Source organism: Euleptes europaea, chromosome 5 (genome assembly GCF_029931775.1).
Source record: "Euleptes europaea isolate rEulEur1 chromosome 5, rEulEur1.hap1, whole genome shotgun sequence".
NCBI lineage: Eukaryota > Metazoa > Chordata > Lepidosauria > Squamata > Sphaerodactylidae > Euleptes > Euleptes europaea.
In genome coordinates, this window is record NC_079316.1 from 109532033 (window position 1) to 109552480 (window position 20448).

Consider the following 20448-nt stretch of genomic DNA (forward strand, 5'->3'; position numbering starts at 1 on the left):
GATATCATACTTAATAGTGATCTTATTTATTGATAAAAATTAAATTGTAAGTCCCTGCCATTTCCCCCTCCCCGTCCGGAGTCCTCGTCTGGAGGCCTGGTCTACCGCCATAAAAGCCTATTGGTAGACCTGGCCTCCGGCTGAGTCCCATTGGGAGGCCAGGTCTACCCATTGGCTTTCTTGGCAGTAGACCTGGCCTCCGGAGGCCCATAGAAGCCAATGGGTAGACCTGGCCTCTGAAGGGGGACTTTTTCCCCTCCTCGGAGTCCAGGTGTACTGCCAAGAGAGCCAGTGGGTAGACATGGCCTCCCAATGGGACTCAGCCGGAGGCCAGGTCTACCAAAGGAAGCCCAGCCCGCCCAACAGCTGATAGGCGGGGGCAGGAACAGCTGAGCCGCTTGCTGCGGCTAGAGGGGAGGGGAGGCTTTAGCCTCCCAGCCATTGAGGGAAAGGGAAAGGGGGACCCGGCCATTCTCCACGGTGTGTGTGTGGGGGGGGGAGACAGCACACCCGCTCTCTCTCCCAGGCGTGCCGGCTCCGCAGCCCGGCTGCCGGCACGAGCGGGCGCAAGAGCAGGGGCTCCGAACCAAGTTCGGAGAGCCGCACTCAACAGGCCAAAGAGCCGCATGCGGCTCTGGAGCCACAGTTTTGAGACCCCTGATCTAAAACCACATGACAAATGCGTCTCAACTCCCAGGTCTTCATCAGTGGTCTAGTAAAACATCAGCACACAACAATCAACAGATGGAACGATTTTGTAACAGCCCAGGCGTGTATTTTGAGATGCCTTCCAAATAAACTCTGTGCCTATGATATCAGATTGTTATTAAAATTATGTTTTGAATTGAAAAAGCACGCACCAGAGGAACGCAGTTTCAACACTTCTTTCTGGGACAGGCTGTGACCTCACATTCAAAGGGTGCAGAAGGTTCTCCACCAAATAGATGCCTCTCGTACAGGCGGATTTGCCAGGGTTGCCAAGACCCTGGGGGTGGGGTGGGGGAGCCCCATCGCTTTAAATCGAAGCTCAGTGTGCGCAAACGGGCAGGGGAAGCCGTTCATGGCACGGGAGGCAAACGGCAACATCACCCGGGAAACGGCATTCCCATGAAGCCTCTTTTCAGAGGGCAGAGGGCTTTTTCACAAGGTTTCTGAAGACAACTCTCTCTGTATGTATGAGTGTGTGTGTGTATTGCATTGACTGCATGCTTTTTCACAAGGTTTCTGAAGACATCTCTCTCTCTCTCTCTCTCTTTTATATATATATATATATATACATATATATATATATACACACATATATATATACATATATATACATTTATATATATATAAAAACATTTTATAAATATATATATTTATATATATAAAAAAGCATTTATATATACAGCAGCGATTGAACATGCGCCTCTAGACCATAGAAGCTTCCCCACCTTCTTCCTCTTCATTTGCATCCCAGCGGCTTCTGTTTTGAGACGGCACGTGGCGCGAGGGTGGCCACGCCCCCCCCCGGCCCCAACGAATCCCCGCCCGCTCCTCCTCTCCCCAGCCACGCCCCCCGCCCAGCCGCGGCCAGCATGACCTGCCGAGGGTTGGAGCGAGACCCGCACAGTCCCGCGGCGCGCGGGTGGCGGAGCGGAGCGGAGCGGCGATGGCGTCGAGCGAGGCCCCCGAACGCCCCAGCACCTATTTCCGACGCACCCACCCGATCTTCAAGGCTGCGGTCGTGTTCGGCTTGATATACCATGGGGTGAGCGAGACCCGGCGGGCGAGGAGGGGAGTGGGGAGCCTTTAAAAGGGGGGAGGGGGGTTGGAGGGATGCACCCAATGGAATGACAGGAGGGCCCATTAGGAACAGTGGGAGAGGCTGCGCGGGCCATTGAAAATAATGGGAGCCAGGATGGCCAATGGACTTACAGGGGCTCCATGGAAATACATCACAGCACACACAAAAAAAAAGTTGCAAAGAAAACGTGGAATGGATTTTCCATTCCATTACTCTGGGATTGGAATGGCAGCCCCCAGAGTGGCATGACGGCCCCTGGCATTAGCAGAAGTGTCCTGAGACTGGAATGGCAGCCCCCAGAGTGGAACGATGGCCCTTGGGGAGCTGCCATTCCAGTCCCACAACACTCCTGCTTGTCTCAGAGGCTGCCATTCCAGGCCCAGAGTATTGTATCTGAGCCCAGAGACCTTAGTGGAAAATCTTTTCCACATTTTCTTTGGAACTCTTTTTTTGTGTGTGTGTGTCCTGTAATGTATTTCAATGGAGCCCATGCAAGTCAATGGGCATTCCTGGCTCCCATGATCTTCAATAGGCTGTGCATCCTCTCCCATTGTTTCTAATGAGCCATCCTGTCATTCTTTTAGTGCATCCTGGGATTTGGAGCAGGGGCTTCGCTTTCCTGAGGCCAACCCAGGTTTTGAACGCTCCGGGTTCCGAGGAACCGCAATCCTCGGTCCACAATTGAGGCTGGGGGTTGTGAGAATCATGGTTGTCGTTGGGTAATCACGTTTGATTCCTATTTATTTCAAGAGTGTTATTGTTATCATTGAGTGCTTTAAACAAAAAATCCTGCCCTTTGTCCAAAGAGCACAGGGTGGCATAGATCTGCTCACAACAACCCTGCAAGGTAGGTAAGACTGATAGGGAGGATCGAGAGTGAGCTTGATGGCAGAGTGGGGGTTTGAACCAAGATCCTTTGAATGCTGCAACTGTTAGGGTTGCTAGGCCAGGTGGGGAAATATCTGGAGATTTTGGGTTGGAGACTGAAAAGTGCAGAGTTTGGAGAGGGGAGGGACTTCAATGGGTCATAATACCATAAGAATCCACCCTCCAAAGCAGACATTTTCTGCAAGGGAATTGATCTCTGTCGCCTGGAGATCACTTGTAATAGCAGATTTCCAGCTGCCACCTGGAGGTTGGCAACCCTAGCACTGGCTCCCATGGTTTGATGGTGTGTGGTGTAGTGGTTAAGAGCGGTAGTTTGGAGCAGTGGACTCTGATCTGGAGAACCGGGTTTGATTCCCCACTCCTCCACATGAGCAGCGGAGGCTAATCTGGAGAACCGGGTTGGTTTCCCCACTCCTCCACATGACGCCAGCTGGGTGACCTTGGGCTAGTCACACACACTCAGCCCCACCTACCTCACAGGGTGTATCTTCTTCTTCTGCAGCTGCATTGAGTCCCTGCTGAGCATGTATGCCAACACTTGGCCCTTCTGCATGGTTAAAACCGTGTCCCGTCCCCCCCACCAATTTTCAAGCAGTTAATTCTTTGAATGGGTCAGAGAGGAGGTAGCAGGATGTGCCCTGGTAGAGAAGGGCACTTGGAGCACAGGTTCCGTTTCATCCAGACCAGGCCCATTTTCTAAGGTAGCGGCTAACAAGGAATCGCCATCTGTAGAAGTTGGAGTTTGTGACAACTATTCATACATTTTTTTAATGTTAGGTAATTGCTTTTCAGCCCCATTCATTCAAATAAGAGTGTTATTATTAACAATAGAAATAGAACAATAACATATGAATAACATGAATTACTGTTACTGATTAATAATACTATTAAGTACATTTTTTAAATCCTGCCCTTTGTCCAAAGAGGTCAGGGTGGTGTAGATCCTTTCTTCACAACAACCCTGCGAGGTAGGTGAGGCTGAGAGATACTCAGGGCATCCAGTGACTTTCATGGCGAGAGTCAGAATTTGGACCGGGATCCCCCAGATACTGGTCCAAATCCTTGAATGCTGCTCCAGCTCCCAAGGTTTGAAGGCATTATTTATTTGCAGCCTGGGCAGTTTCCCCTCCTGTTTCTTTTTGATCGTGGCTGAACTCTCCCCTGGAGGTATGAACGGGTTGGGGAAGAATGGGTTGCTTCCCTGGTGAGTGTGAATTTCAAGACGGCCCTACTGCAGATTAAAACCGTGCCCACCTCTTCTCCCTCCTCCCCCCACAGTTTCCTGGAAGTTCAGTCTTTGAACGGGGCAGGGTGGAGGTACCGAGATGTGCCCTGGTTTAAATGCGATGCTGTCAGCATGGAAGAATTTACACATGCACAAGCCCAGCGTATGCATGCACTCATGCATGTAATATGCATGCGTGCACATAGAGCATGGTCTGTCAAGGCTTCTTATTGCCTTCCCTCTCCAGGGTCCCGGGTGTAGGTCTTTCACTTCTCCAACTTGCGGAACCTTTTAACTGGAGATGCTGGGGATTGAACCTGGGACCTCCTGCATGCCGAGCAGATGCTCTTCCGCTGAGCCACAGCTCCGTACCTGCCAGCATAGCATCCACCCGGGCGGCAGATCTGTGGTGTGATGTGCCAGCATTCCATGGGTACTGATTTGAGAGTCCTGTTTAAATTAAAACATAAGAACATAAGAAAGGCCATGCTGGATTAGACCAAGGCCCATCAGGTCCAGCAGTTTGTTTACACTGTGGTCAACCAGGTACCTCTAGGAAGCCCACAAACAAGACAACGGCAGCAGCATTATCCTGCCTGTGCTCCAATGCACCAAAATAATAGGCATGCTCCTCTGATCCTTGAGATAATGGGGATGCATCATGACTAGTATCCATTTTTACTAATAGCCATGAATACTCCTCTCCTCCATGAACATGTCCACTCCCCTCTTAAAGCCTTCCAAGTTGGCAGCCATCACCACCTCCTGGGGCAGGGAGTTCCACAATTTAACTCTGCGTTGTGTGAAGAAATATCTGTTTTGAATTAGATGCCGGGCAAAGGCAAAATTAAATGACGTAAATAAAAAATAAATACAAGCTAACAGGAAAGAGCCTTCGGCCAAGTATAATGTTACTGACGGGAGTACTAGGTTCGAGTCCACTAGCACCTTAGAGACCAACAAGATTTTGGGGGGGTCTGAGCTTTCTAGACTCAAAGCTCCGTTTGTCAGATACAAGGAGGAATGGATCTCCATTCCGACTTGTATCTGACGAAGGGAGCCGCTATGTTTGAAAGGTCGCACCTTGAAAATCTTGTTGGGCTCTGAGGGCCTGCTGGACTCGAACCTAGCTCTTCTACGGCACGCCATCATGGCTGCTTTCTGAAACTACCTGTTACTGTTGGGAGAGGCTTCTGTAGACGTCTGTGAAAAGAAGGAGTGTTACAAACGCTTGCTGGAACGTGTGCGTGAAATGTTGGAGGGGGTTTATTGCAAGGATTTTTAGAGCCCTCGTTTCCAGCTCAACACAGCCTTTAAAGAAGGTTAAAAGATTAAAAACAGCAATAATGACTCTTGTCCCATGGATACGGTGGAGACGCTAGCGCATATCCAAATGTTCATTGTGAACATTATAGTGATGCCAGAAATCGTTTAATTACTCCCCTCCTATCAGTTTGTACACTCACACCTCTGAGGCCTCCTTGGTAGAATATCTACTGGAAGACAGGGTGAGTTATATATTCCATAGCAAAATTTTGCTCCTATGTTTGCTGGAAACGGAAGGCATTTATGAAGAACAAAGACCTTATGGGCAAACCTTCCGATTAACTAGTATGGATGAGATGCTGTAAGTGGACGTTGTATAATTTTATTATAGGATGTATATTTTATGCTGGCCTTTGGCTGTAATAATAAATGATTGATTGATTGAACAATAATGGAACGGCGGCATCTCTGCAACAGGACAGTGTGAATTAATTACAAACAATCTCAGTGCAAAGAGGACAAAGTCTTTGAGGAAGCTTAGGAAGTAGCACACATGCGTCTGAGCATGTGTGGAATGCTTTTTCTTCTCCTCATGAGTAGGTGGCAGGGAGCCAGTCTTCTGAGGCAGTGTTTCCCATCCTGTGTCTTCTTGCTAGTCACAGTTCTCTCTGAACTCTCTCAGCCCCACATACCTCACAAGGTGCTTGTTGTGGGGAGAGGATAGGAAGGCAATTGTAAGTCGGCATATAAAAACCAACTTCTTTGAAGTCGGCCTTGGAGCCTGTGAAAGTGGGTGCCAGGTTTTGGCAATTTTTGAGGAGTTAAAAAAAAAATTATTATCTTGTTTCAGATACACAATACAATACAAACAAGTTCTACGACTGTTTTAGAGATCACAGTGTGAGTCAAGCGGGCCATTAACAGCTGCTTGTCATGATATTACATATCTCAATGAGTCAAGTGAATTAGGAATAATTACCCATAAATAGAGTTATTTAACGTGAGATTACTCAGCGAGACAAGCCGACAGGAAGTCACGGCAGGACACAAGGAGGCATTTGTATAATTGTTCCCGTTCTTCTCACCTACGCTGTCATTATGTACGATAACACCTTTAGCTCTTAAATCAACACATATCTTTTCTTCTACACATCGTCACCTGCTTGTATAGTTTTCATTTTTTTTCCATTTTCGTATTTTCATATTTCAATTCAGTTCTCTGCCCAGAACTGTAAGTTAAGCGGTACTTTTGTGCCGATCCCTTCGATCAGCAGTTACAGAAATCAGTAGCAAAGGTGCAGATTTTCTCTCCAGAAGGTATTAAAAGGTTGCCGCTCATTTGAGAAATTGGCTTTATTTAACCTTCCATTTCTTAACTATATACTGATTCTGCTAATTTAAGTAATTTAATCATCTGCAAGATTTTGATGGTCGGTACTTTTCATATTTAATCCTGTGGAAGATTTCACGCTGCTTACAGTCATTCCCTTACCAGCAGTAAGTATATACCATGCCATAGATCTGTTTTTATGGGGAAATTATCACAGGCCTTAGGATCTTTAGGTCCTAACAGAAACCAACCATTCGATGTGTTTCACACAACACTCTTTCCAAAGTGTTTTTACTGCCATGAGGCTCCACCACATTTGTTTGACATCAGTAGTATTGGAACCACGTTTCCAGCGTACATACCGGTTGGTTACATAGATTTAATGTAATCTGTGAGGGAGTGGATGCTTTTGATAATGGACCTTATAATAATTTTCCATCAGATGAACACTAATCGATTCCACTGCCTTAGGAGTCAAGATAAATTGCAACTGCTCATGAGACATATTATAGTCCAGGTCAGAACCCTGATTTAAGATCTTACAAATTGCTGAGGCGAGACCCTTCAACTCTTTGCCACATGGGCCCGGCCTCATTTAAACTGGGTTTCTACGCTGGTGGCCCTTACGAGGGCTGGCAGAAAGGCAGGGCATAACTTTTGTAAAATAAATAGACACATGTGGGACATTGACATACTAGCGCAACACCCACCCAAGATACAGATCTCCGGCTTGTTAAACTTGAATACCTAAAGGCTAAGGCCCAGTTAACATGAGACCTAAACAGATGTAATGTCTATTTATTTATGTAATCGCTAACCTTGCTCCATTTTATCCTCACAACAACCCTATGAGGTAGGTTAGGGTGAGAGGGTGTGACTGGCCCGAGGTCACCCAGCGACCTTCCATGGCAGAGTGGGGATTCGAATCTGGGTCTGACTCTAACCACTGTACCACCTAGTGGTTATTTACTTATTCATTTTTATTTCTTTATATTAGCTGCCTTTCTTTGGCTTACAATATTAATAAAATACGTAAAAGCATTAAAAACATAGAACCAAAATTTAACATCACCAAGTAGGGCTGCTTTAATTAAACGCAGTCCTAAATAAAACCATCTCCAGCTACCTCTTAAGATCGAAAGTGAGGGGGACAGGCGCACCTCCCCGGGGAGGTTGTCCCATAATTGCGGGACTGCCACCAAAGAGGCCCTGTCTTGTGCACCCCCCAGACAAGCTTTTTTCGTTGAGGGGAAAGTCAAGGGGGCCTCCCCGTGATTTTAATTCTCAGGGAAGAATACATGGGAGAAGATCGTCTTTCAGATTAGGGTTGCCAGCTCTGGGTTGGGAAATACCTGGAGATTTTGGGGGCAGAGCCTGAAGAGGGCGGGATTTGGGGAGGGGAGGGACTTCAATGCCATAGAGTCCAATGGCCAAAGCGGCCATTTTCTCCAGGGGAACTGATCTCTGTCGGCTGGAGATCAGTTGTAATAGCAGGAGATCTCCAGCCACCCCCTGGAGGTTAGAATTCAAAATATGGCACAAGACAATATTTTTCAAAAATAGGAAAACAAAAATACAAATCTTGCTTTTAGGAACATAAATTGGGAACAATTTTGTGTGATATAACTTGGGGTCTTGTTTAGACCAATTGTTATATATCTTTTTGCTCAACAAGTGTGACTGTATAAAATTGTCCATTGTGAAAACTGACCATTGATTCCTACTCTCTGCTTCCTATTTTTCAGCCAGCGCTCAATCCATATTGTTTCATTTCCCTCCCCTTTACTAACTTAACAAGGTAAAGGTAGTCCCCTGTGCAAGCACCGGGTCATTACTGACCAGTGGGGTGACATTATGTCATGACATTTACTAGGCAGACTACAGGCATACCTTGGAGACGTCTTACTTTGCCGTCCAAACATACAGGAAAGGTACTCTCCTTTATGCATTGAATGAGCTATGCATTTTTTCACAGAATAGTGCACGGAAAGACTGAAGGCTTGAGAAAGTTTACACTAAATGGAATTATACCGGATCTCCATTGTATCATGTTTCGTTTCCGTTGCCTACTAGGTGCAATATATATGGATTTCCTTAAAACGGACTGAATAAGAATTGAGCCTTTGAGCCTATTTACTTTCATACTGTAACGCTTTGTGTGATATAACTTGGGGTCTTGTTTAGACCAGTTGTTATATATCTTTTTGCTCAACAAGTGTGACTGTATAAAATTGTTCTCAATATATGTTCCTAAAAGCAAGATTTGTATTTTTATTTTCCTATTTTTGGAAAATATTGTCTTGTGCCATATTTTGAATTCTATACTCCTGAATAGCACTTGTAAGCCGTTATTTGATTACTACCACCTGGAGGTTGGCAACCCTACTTCAGATACCCGGTCCCAAGCCATGTAGGGCTTTCAAGGTCAAAACCAGCTCCTTGAATTGGGCTTGGGAGCAGACCGGGTGCCAACGTAATTGCTGTGTCGAGCAGAAATCTTGGAAGAGGTTGCGGAACTTGTTTTACTACTGATTGTAGCAATGCTGCAGTTCCAGGGAAGATATTATTAGAATTAGTATTATTAGAATACGTCTAGGCCTGGGGGGTTAATTCATACTAAATAAACATTGTGCACAGTGGCTTCAATGCCCGTAACCGGAATTGGGCAGCAGATTGTTCTGAGGGAAGAGGAAACAGACAGCAAGGCTTTGCCCATGATACCTTGCCAGATACCTGGAATGGGCAGGTATTCACATTTGAAGTTAAGGAGAAGAACGATAAAGAGGGCCAAAGGGCGATGGAATGCAGGAAGTACCGGGTGAGATGTAATTACGTACGATTGAAATGAACCCAGAAAAATGCAGAGAGTAGTAATTGGCTCTCTTGCTAGTTTTGCAAAACAGGTTGGTGCCAGACGCGGCTGAATGCTGAGCAAGAACCTGGGACTCCTGGCTGAGAATCCGAGGGATGAAACAAGTGAAATAAACAAGATAAAGATAGGCGAAAATCCGGACAGAAAGTTAAGGTGTATTATTCAAGAACCTTCTTTTATTAGGAAGTTCCTTGGTGCTGGGAAACCTTTTAAAGGAATTTTTTATCTCAGATAAAAGTGAAAACAATGTGGTTGCAAAGAAGATGAAAGGCAGAATGGAATCTGAGGGGAAAGTGGTTTTGACCCTCCGCTTCCGGGGATAAACAACCTACGGGAAGTAGAAGCAAAGAATTGGAAATGTTGAGACTTAAAAGAAAGAAACTGGAGTGAATGCGGATTACTGCTATTGACAGCCAGTGTGGTGTAGGGGTTGGAGCCCAGACTGAGATCTGCAGGACCCGGGTTCCAATCCCCACTTGGCCAAGGAAGTTCGCCGGGTGACCTTGGGCAAGTCACACGCTTTTAGCCTAACCTACTTTGCAGGGTTGTTGTGAGGATACAGTTGGAGGCAGGGAAAACTGTGTCAGCTTCTTTGGGTCTTCATTGGTGAGAAAGCAGGGAGTAAACATTAAAATAACTATAAATAATCATAACACCCCCCCCCTTAGAATAGCCATCCCTTGAGATCCCCTTGAATTCCGGTGTTTAGTATAAACTCTTCTGTTGTCTCATTATTTTTCAGTCACGAAGGCGAGAAACTTTACCTGTGATAATTATTCCTAAGCAGCTCTTGATTTCTGTGTGAAAACCTTTCCTCTCTTCCGTAGTGTAAGACTTGCGTATCGTTCAGGTCCCTTAAATTCATTTATTACCCACAGGAGATTAAAAAAACCTCCCAAGACCGAGCTCGACAAGTGAGAGCCAGTGTAGTGTAGGGGTTAAGAGTGTCTGACTGGTATGACACCTGGGTTCGAATCCCCACTCGTGATGCAGACGCTTGCTGGGTGACCTTGGCTGATCACACACTCTCTGTCTAACCTGCCTTACAGGGTTGTAGAGAGGATCAAATGGAGGAGATGAGAATTACGTAAGCTGCTTTGGGTTCCCACTGTGAAGAAAGGTGGGGCATAAATGAACCGAATAATTAAATAAGGTGATGTGGCGATGTCTGATCGATGCTCAGGAATTTGTATGACTCCTTCTCTTCTTCTCTCTTAGTGGGTAGTCTTTTCACCGGGAACATTTCCCTACGACTTCCTGGGACCAGCCGGCACCTTCACAAGCTACTTGGTGGAGAATCACAAAATTTATGTCGATATTGGGTAAGCTGAATCCAGAAATGAGGCAAGATTTCCTCATGGAATAGGGTTGCCAGGTCCCTCTTTGCCACAGGCGGGAGGTTTGGGGGAGTGGAGCCTGAGGAGGGCGGGGTTTAGGGAGGGGAGGGACTTCAATGCCATAGAGTCCAATTGCCAAAGCGGCCATTTTCTCCAGGGGAACTGATCTCTATCAGCGGGAAATCAGTTGCAATAGCAGATCTCCAGCTAGTACCTGGAGGTTGGCAAGCCTATTGCTGAATGACGTTTCCTTCCTGGTTATCCAAGAGTTGGGTTAGGCCGTTAGGGGTATAAGAGGTGGGGGTCTACAGCTTGGTAAAAGAGCGAGATCTTGATTGGGCATGCTTGAAAATGCAGTTTTGGGTCTTAACCTGGGTGTTTTAGAGGGGTGTAGATGCAAAATTCCACATTTTTTCCAAAAGTCCTGGGTTGAAACGAACTGGAACAGCATAAGATCTCGGTGGGGGCAAGAGAGGTCCCCCCCTCTTGTTGTCCCCCATTTTAATTACATTGTGGTGGAGGGTGCACCAATTAGACTTCCATCTCAGGTACTGGAATGTCTCAAGCCAGATATGAAGCAACATAGTCCCAAACTAATGCTGTTTCCCCCCTCGTTTTTAGGTATGCCATTGTCTGGCTAATTCATATTGTGGAAGCACTTTACTGTATCAAGCTGTGCCGGTAAGCTTCCTTCCTTCCTTCCTTCCTTCCTTCCTTCCTTCCTTCCTTCCTTCCTTCCTTCCTTCCTTCCTTCCTTCCTTCCTTCCTTCCTTCCTTCCTTCCTTCCTTCCTTCCTTCCTTCCTTCCTTCCTTCCTTCCTTCCTTCCTTCCTTCCTTCCTTCCTTCCTTCCTTCCTTCCTTCCTTCCTTCCTTCCTTCCTTCCTTCCTCTTTCTACCTTACCCTAACTTTAAAGGTCTCGGAAACACCAGATATCGAAAACATGCCACTGGATTGAACTTCTCCAGATGTGAGCTCCCCTATAAAAAAAAATTTCCCTACACATAGGAAGTGTTATATTGGGGGGGTCTTGTTTTACTCCCTTCCTGACATGCTGGTTTTCTGTGAGCAGGGATCACTTAGGGGCACAGTGCTTAGTCACGCAGTCTGAACTGAAACTGTCCATCTGCACCTCATCTGCTAGGCTTAGGCCTCTATTTTCTGCCTACAATAGACTTTGGAGAGTAGACTTACCATTTTTAACAATTGAGATTGATGGTGAGAATTATGATGCGCTTCCTGATCATACAGTCAAGTCCACAGTGGTGATTCCTTCCTTCTCAATTAGATTCGAGTCCAGTAGAGACTCCTTAGAGACCAGCGAAATTTTCAGGGTGTAAGCTTTCTCAAGATGAGGAAAGCTCCACATGGAGGTCCTCCCCCCCCCCGGTCCCTAGGGTTGCCAGGTCCCTCTTTGCCACTGGCAGGAAGTTTTTGGGCAGAGCCTGAAGAGGGTGGGGTTTGGGGAGGGGAGGGACTTCAATTCCATAGAGTCCAATGGCCAAAGTGGCCATTTTCTCCAAAGGAATTTATCTCTATTCGCTGGAGATCAGTTGTAATAGCAGGAGATCTCCAGCCAGTACCTGGAGGTTGACAACCCTATTGGTCCCTCACAGTGGAGATGCAATAGAATTAATGAGGTTAATTAGGAGGAGGCCCATTTAGAGCCTCCCATTTGGGGCTCAGTGATAGAGCCTCTGCTTGGCATGCAAAAGGTCCCAGGTTCAATCCCCAGCATCTCCAGTTAAAGGACCAGGCAGGTAGGTGATGTGGAAGATCTCCGCCTGAGACCCTGGAGAGCTGCCGCTGGTCTGAGTAGGCAATACTGACTTTGATGGACCAAGGGTCTGATTCAGTATAAAGCAGCTTCATGTGTTCATGTTCTGTTCTTCACAGTTCTTCAAGAAGATTGGTAGGGCCATGTTCATCCTGCCTATGGTTACACACAGATTCTATGCAGGGAGCCTCAAAGGCTGAGCTGGGAACGATAAACCGTAACAAAATAATTATATTTATCACAAGGTGTACACTATAAATTTGTTAAAGACACAGGGCCTGGAGTGCAAGCTATATATAAAAACACCAGTTACAAAATTTTCATGCACAGTTGACAGCCGTGTTAGTCCGTGTTAGCCATGATCGGTAGCCGTGTTAGTCTGTCAATTGCAGTAGAAAACAGCCAGAGTCCAGTAGCACCTTAAAGACTAACAAAATCTCTGGCAGGGTGTGAGCTTTCGTGAGTCACAGGTATCTGAAGAAGTGAGATGTAGCTCACAAAAGCTTATACCCTGCCAGAGATATACATTCAATACAAATGAATATATGATATACATTCAATACAAATGACCAATGCCATACACGTTTCGGCCTGAATAGGCCTTCCTCATTGTTCATAAATATACAACACGATTATTATTATACTTGTTGAACTGCACCACAACAATGTAGAGCATATATGCTTGCCAGGCTAAATGCACAACCCTCCGCCTTGTTATATGGAAGATTGCATAAAATCCCATTTGCAGATAGAGTTGCCCTTACAGGAGTGGTGAAATTGAATCACTTGTGCATGTCCTTTTTAATTGTTCCTTTTATGCTTGTAGCTGATCCCAATTCATTAACCCGCAGTTTGTAAACAGGGAACGGCTTTCTGATGAAATTAGGACATCCTATCTTATGACCACACAAAACCCAAAAATACTTGAATCAGTTGCAAGATTCTTACAGCTAGCAAATCGTATATCGTGAATGGTGTGTGTGTTAAGTGCTGTCAAGTCGCTTCCGACTCATGGCGACCCTAAGAATCAATGTCCTCCAAAATGGCCTGACAGCCTTGCTCAGATCTTGCAAATTGAGGGCTGTGGCTTCCTTTATTGAATCAATCCATCTCTTGTTGGGTCTTCCTCTTTTCCTGCTGCCCTCAACTGGTGTGTAGCTTTCCTTAATGGCTCATTTGGGATGGTTTTATCCAATTTTATTTATTTGTACTCTGATTTCTCCCAATATATGTTCTTCCTTTTGATATGCCAATAAAGGCGTATATTGTGTTGTGTTGTTGTATTAAAAACTAATCCAGAAGTGAACCTTATGAGGTATTTTTACCTTATCTCTTAATCTGGCCTGATGTAAGCTCTTAATCCCAAACCTTGGGTTTTGCCACATGGAAAATTGCTCACACACCAGTCTGGTTTCCAGATGTGTGTACACCAACCAGTGATAGATTGCCCTGATTCACATAGATCCTATGCAACAACCCAGTTCCTGTGACGAAACATATTTTGGTGTGTGATCTTCCTGAATGGGTTCTCCCTCATTAGAGGAAGTGCTTCAGAAGAGCCTAGAAGGCGTCGCCTTAGTGTCTGCAGGGAGCACCCATTCAGGAATAAAGGTGCTCCTATCAGAGGACGAGGCTTGAAGGGAATCCTCTCAAAACTTTTAAATTGGGCCTCCAATTGAGCCAGCATGGTACAGTGGTTAAGAGCAGTGGTTTGGAGCGGTGGACTCTGCTCTGGAGAACTGGGATCGATTCCCCACTCCTCCACATGAAGCCAGCTGGGTGACCTTGTGCTAGTCACAGCTCTCTCAGTCCCTCCTACCTCACAGGGGGTCTGTTGTAAGGAGGGAAAGGAAAGGTGATTGTAAGATGTTTTGATTGTAGAGAAAGTTGGCATATAAAAACCAATTCTTCTTTCATGTATTGTTACTTTTTTTTCTTTTTACAAAATTTATAGCCCACCTTTTTGTCCTCATAAGGGCCACCAAGGTGACTAATAAATTAATTAAGTACCCTAAAGGTCAAGAAAAAATAAACAAACACGCATTTTGTGACTGGCCCCACCCCACGGCTGCCATATTGTGGCGGCACCCTCAGCCCTTCCTCAAGATTCCAGCCATGCCCCCAGGGTCATTGCAGTTGAGGGACCCCGCCAGTAGGGTTGCCAGGTCCCTCCTCGCTACCCGTGGGAGGTTTTGGGGGCGGAACCTGAGGAGGGCAGGGTTTGGAGAGGGGAGGGACCTCAATGCCATAGAGTCCAATTGCCAAAGCGGCCATTATCTCCAGGTGAACTGATCTCTATCGGCTGGAGATCAGCTGTAATAGCAGATCTCCAGCTAGTACCTGGAGGTTGGCAACCCTACCTGCCGGATATATTAATTTCAAATCCTCCCTTTCCTTTGCTGATCGGAAGGCTTTGTACATATCTCTCTCTCCCCCATCATCTAAAATGGTGAGATATGGATAGCAACTGAAAGTCGGTTTGTGTCTTCTCTGCAGGGACAAAGGCATCACAGACCCTTCAACCCAGTTGCGATGGGTCATTCAAACCTTTTGTTTCGGATTAACTTCCTTTTTCCACTTGCTGATTTACGACCCACCAAAGGAAACAAACACCACGGAAGGACTCCACCCAAAGAAAAAGAAAAACTAAAAAAATACAGTCAAGGCTTGGGATATTGTTTTCTGTCTGGGGTGGGTGGTGGTTTAACACAAGACATGCTTGGAATATCTATGTGCTAGTCAAGGAAGAAACACCAATGAAGGATTTGACCGTAAGAAGAACTAAAAACACAGTCAGGCCTTTGGGTATTGTTTTCTGCCCGAGGGTAGGGAAACTGCTAAATACTTACACGCTTGGAAGAGTTTCCCATCTCCTTGGGGTGTATCTTGGTATTGCAACTCTAGGGGAAGTGAAGAAAGTAGCTTATGGAATTATTCTCGATAAAGAAGGAGCTTTATCATTTGATCAGAGGTAGAAATCATAAGACCATAAGAACAGCCATGCTGGATCGGACCAAAGTCCATCAAGTCCCGCAGTCTGTTCGCACCATGGCCAACCAGGTGCCTCTTGGAAGCCCACGAACAAGACGACTGCAGCAGCATTATCTTGTCTGTTCCACAGCACCTAATATAATACGTCTGCTCCTCTGATCCTGGAGAGAATAGGTATGCATCATGACTAGTATCTATTTTTATTTATTTATTTATTTATTTTTCAAATTTGTAGCCCACCCTCATCCCCAGTAAATCAGGGTCAGGGCGGGTAACAAGTTGTAGCCATGAATAGTCCTCTCCTCCATGATCATGTCCACTGCTCTCTTAAAGCCTTCTAAGTTGGCAGCCATCACAACATCCTGGGGCAGGGAGTTCCACCATTGAACTGTGCATTGTGTGAAGAAATACTTCCTTTTCTCTGTTTTGAATCTCTCACCCTCCAGCTTCAGCAAACTACCTCAAGTTCTAGTATTACGAGAGAGGGAGAAAAACGTCTCCCTGTCCACTCTCTCCAAACCATGCATAATTTTATAGACCTCTATCATGTCTCCCCTTAACCACCTTCTTTCCAAGCTAAACAGCCCAAACCATTTTAACCGCTCCTCAAACCTTTTCTTTTGGGTTAACTTCCTTTTTCCACTTGCTGGTTTACGACCCGCCAAATCCAAATGTTCCTCTCCACCAGCGGCTTCATAGCGGCAGGAGAGCGTGAGAACCTACCACCAGAACTTCCATTTCAGAGACACATGAAGACTAATGGCTAATATTTCCCACATGCACACAGACTTGCTCTGCCATTTATTGATTTAGTGTTCCTCTCGGGTGGCATGCATCAGACCCCCCCATTTCACCCTCACAACAACCCCCCAAAGTAGGTTAGAGAGAGAAAGCGTCCCAAGATTGCCTAGCGAGGTTCCAGGGCAGGGGCAGGATTCGGTCGATCACTGCTGTTTCTCTCCACGGCAGCCTATGTACGCCTGCAGTATCGGCGCGTGATCGGGCTCCCTTTCACCTCCCCTAGCCACTTGAGGAATTATACCTCTTACAGCCCGAGGGTCCCCATGCTTACTGAAAAGAAAGTCCCAATACTCGCCCTGGGACCTACTCCAAAGGAAATGTGACGAGGATTGCATGCTCAGAAGCTTGCAGTTTTCTCGCACTCTTCCCCCCCCCCCCCCCGGCACTTTAGTCCTGTCACTGTGAAATGATAAACTTTGCACTAAACGTGCGGCACAGCAGGGCTTCTCTTTGTGACGTGGCCGCTGATCTCTGCAATTAGGGTTGCCAGGTCCCTCTTCACCACCAGCAGGATGTTTTTGGGGCGGAGCCTGAGGAGGGCAGGGTGAGGGGAGGGACTTCAATGCCATAGAGTCCAATGGCCAAAGCGGCCATTTTCTCCAGGTTAACTGATCTCTGTCACCTGGAGATCAGTTGTAATAGCAGGAGATCTCCTGCTACTACCTGGAAGTTGGCAACCCTATCTATACTGGTTCAGGAAGGGTCATAAGCAGATTATTATATATCCTCTTTATTCATTTGTTTTAGTATTATTTTATTCTATATTTTAGTAATGACAAATGATTATCGATCATATGGAGTCTGATTGATGATATGATATTCATATTTATAACCTATGTTACACTTTTAATTCTGTGTGTATAACAGCATTCTGGCCTAGGACTGTAATAAATATTTACTTACTTCCGCCTTCCATCAGCCTCTTCCTTCCTTCCTCCTCTCCAAGCGAACCATGGGGGCTGTTTGGGAGGCCCCAGCCTGTAGGGAAATCCTACGGAAAATGCCTTTGTAGGGTTACAATGTTGGTTTATCAAGCTCCGCGTGTTCTGCTCTGGGTTGTGTCTCTGCAGGGAGTGAGCAGGCTTCATGGTCATTTATTGGTACTTCTTTTTTTACTAAATGTATTACCCACCTTTCTGCCCTCATAAGGGCCACCAAGGTGACAAATAAATTAAAATGTATTTAATAAAATCACACCTTAAATCCATCCAAAAAATAATTAAAAAACATCTAAAGTTCATATAAAACACACACAAAATGTATTCATGCTTCGAATGTGCTAAATGCCACTGACTTGCCAAACCTGCTTGATTATGGTTGTCATCTTTGATAGCAAGCTATCATCTGCCCTTCTTAGGGTTCTTGATAGGGTTACCAACTTTGGGTTTGGAAGTTGCTGGAGATTTGGGGATGAAGCCTGGGGAGGAGGGTGTGGCTTAGGGAGGGGAGGCTCTTCAGTGGGGTGTAAAGTGATAGTACCCACATTGCAAAGCAGCCATTTTCTCCAGGGGAGCTGATCTTTGTAGTCTGAAGATCAGTTGCCATTCCAGGAGATCTCCAGCTACCACCTGAAGGCTGGCGATCGTAGAGAGCAGTGGACTCTAATCTGGAGAACCAGGTTTAATTCCCCACTCCTTCACATGAGCGGCGGAGGCCAATCTGGTGAACACTGGATTTGCTTCCCCACTCCTACACACGAAGCCAGCTGGGTGACCTTGGGCTAGTCACAGCTCTCTTAGAGCTCTCTCAGCCCCACCTCCCTCACAGGGTGTCTGCAGTGGGGAGGGGAAGGGAAGGTGATTGTAAGCCGGTTTGATTCTTCCTTAAGTGGTAAAGAAAATCGGCATACTAAAAAACCAGCTCTTCTTCTCTCTCTGACCTGCTGGTTCAGCACACCTGAGGGATGAAGACAGGCCTCTGGAAATTTCCCAGCAGGTGGCGCATAGATTGTAAGGGCAAGTAATGCTCATCGAAAAATTGGCAATTACACCAGATTTGGAAAAATTGCAAGGGCATATTATGCCTGTGTATTCAGATGTGTAAACCTGTATGTATGTGTATGAGGTAAGCCATATGACTGTAAGTTTGTATGAAGTATATGCAACATCCAGTAAAAGCAAACAAGATTTAGTTGTAAATTTTGTTCATTATTTTGGTATTTTTCCATACGGAACGCAGCAGTACCTGGAGGTTGGCAACCCTAGGTATAATGCCATAGAGTCCACCTTGCAAAGCGGCCATTTTCTCCAGGGGAACTGATATCTATCATCTGGAGATCAGTTGTAATAGAGATCTCCAGCCACCTCCTGGAGGTTGGCAAGCCTAACCCCCCTTCAGACCTAGATGTTTGTACAGAGCTGGGTGGAAGAGACATTCTGGTTTCTTTCCATCTCCCTCTTCCCTCCCTCTGCAGCCTGCCCAGGCAAGATCTTAGTAACTCCCCTCTGCCTTGGTAATTTGTTTTGCTGTTGGAGCGCCTGGCTGATTGACACACATACACACACACTCACACACACTCATGCACAAGCCTTGGCTCTCTCCCAAGCCTCCTGCAACCTCGAACTACGCAAGGGACTTGTGCTGCGGTATTTACGACAAGGTGGAGACGCTGGTAGGGTTGCCAGGACTCCCCCCCCCCCGTGGGAGGTTTTGGGGGCAGATCCTGGGGAGGGCGGGGCTTGGGGAGGGGAGGGACTCCAATGCCGTAGAGTCCAATTACCAAAGCAGTCATTTTCTCCAGGGGAACTATATCGGCTGGAGATCAGTTGTAATAGCAGGAGATCTCCAGCTAGTACCTGGAGGTTGGCAACCCTGCGAGCTGGGTCTGTGCCAGGTGATCAGAGGCAAGGAGCAGCTTGTTCCACCACCACCGTTTGTCCAGAGAAGAGGGAGGGAAATGTAAGATTGTCCATCAGCGGGGCACTCCATCAGTGGGGCACTCAGCCCCAATGCGCAGCAGGGACAACGGAGAGCAGTGCATACCTTTCCTCCTCCTCCTCCCCTCTTCTGGCCCAAACGCACTACAAAATATAAAATAGTACCCAACTATTGATGCGAATTTATATTCAAGACTCGCAGTGTATTTGTATATAAATATGAATTCAGTGGTATCAAAGGTACATATTACATCTGTAATGCAAGTCTTACAAATTAACACCTTTTAATCCAGACTGAAGACAAAATAAATTGAGGCAACGTGGGCCTTCTCTTCCTTTTATGCAGGGCTTCTTCCTATATTATATGCTGCAAGTTGTCTCCATGTAGCAGCCAAATTCCGTGTTGTTAACAAGCTCCCAGGTTTCACTTTTCAGAGAGGTTACCTTTTGTAAGACTTGCATTACAAATGTAATATGTACCTTTGCTACCACTGAATTTATATTTATATACAAATGCATTGAGCGCCAGACAGACCTTGGAAAATCATCATTTTTCCTAGTACGTGATAAATCTAGATACTTAGTCTCACCTGCGGCTTATTTTTCTCATCTTGAGCCTATTAATTATAGGAAGGCCTTTACCCTTGCTATATGTCAGGCTCTTCCATCGGCTGTTTTAGAAGGGAAATATAAGAAGACCCCTAGATCAGAAAGGTTTTGTCCGTGTGGGACAGGGGACATTGAAACCATCGAACACGCACTGATATGTTGCCCATTCTACCGCAAAGTCCCATCAATCAAAGCTTATTTCTCCCTTGCTTGGCAGACTCCCTGAAGAGTCAACTGAGCTTTTGGTAAAGAAGCTCCTATCAGGAGAAAATCCACAGCTTATGCTCCAAACTGCCAAGTTTTGGGCTGCTGCTATTAGAATACACAGAACTTTATTAGAGAATGATTGTTAAAATACTTTACAATCTTATGAATTTTAAGGTGTTTGTTGTTTCAGTTTAGTTTACTGCTCATTAACAAGGTCATAAGCAAATACATACATACATATATATAATACCTAAAGTACATAAAAACATTATCCTAAGCAATATCTCTTGGGGCCAAATACCCGTATCATTTAGCAGGACAGTTTTGAAGCCATTACTTGAGTTAAGTATTTTGCCACCTGATAAATTTTCTACATGTCCACCTCTAGGTCTGAGAAGAGAAAAGGTACAATCTAAATTCTAAAAGAAGATTATACTTTGTTAGAATGGGTGTGATCCACCCAGTTCTCTCCTTATTCCAGTTTG

General features: G+C 45.8%; 1 protein-coding gene across 1 annotated transcript; it reads left to right on the top strand.

Moving 5' to 3' along the window:
* Positions 1–1651: 1651 nt before the first annotated feature.
* LOC130478169 (transmembrane protein 254-like) lies at positions 1652–15129 on the top strand. The gene is made up of 4 exons (XM_056850301.1): positions 1652–1750; positions 10586–10689; positions 11326–11385; positions 14976–15129. The coding sequence occupies exons 1-4, from the start codon at positions 1652–1654 to the stop codon at positions 15127–15129; spliced, it is 417 nt and encodes a 138-aa protein (XP_056706279.1).
* Positions 15130–20448: the final 5319 nt, after the last annotated feature.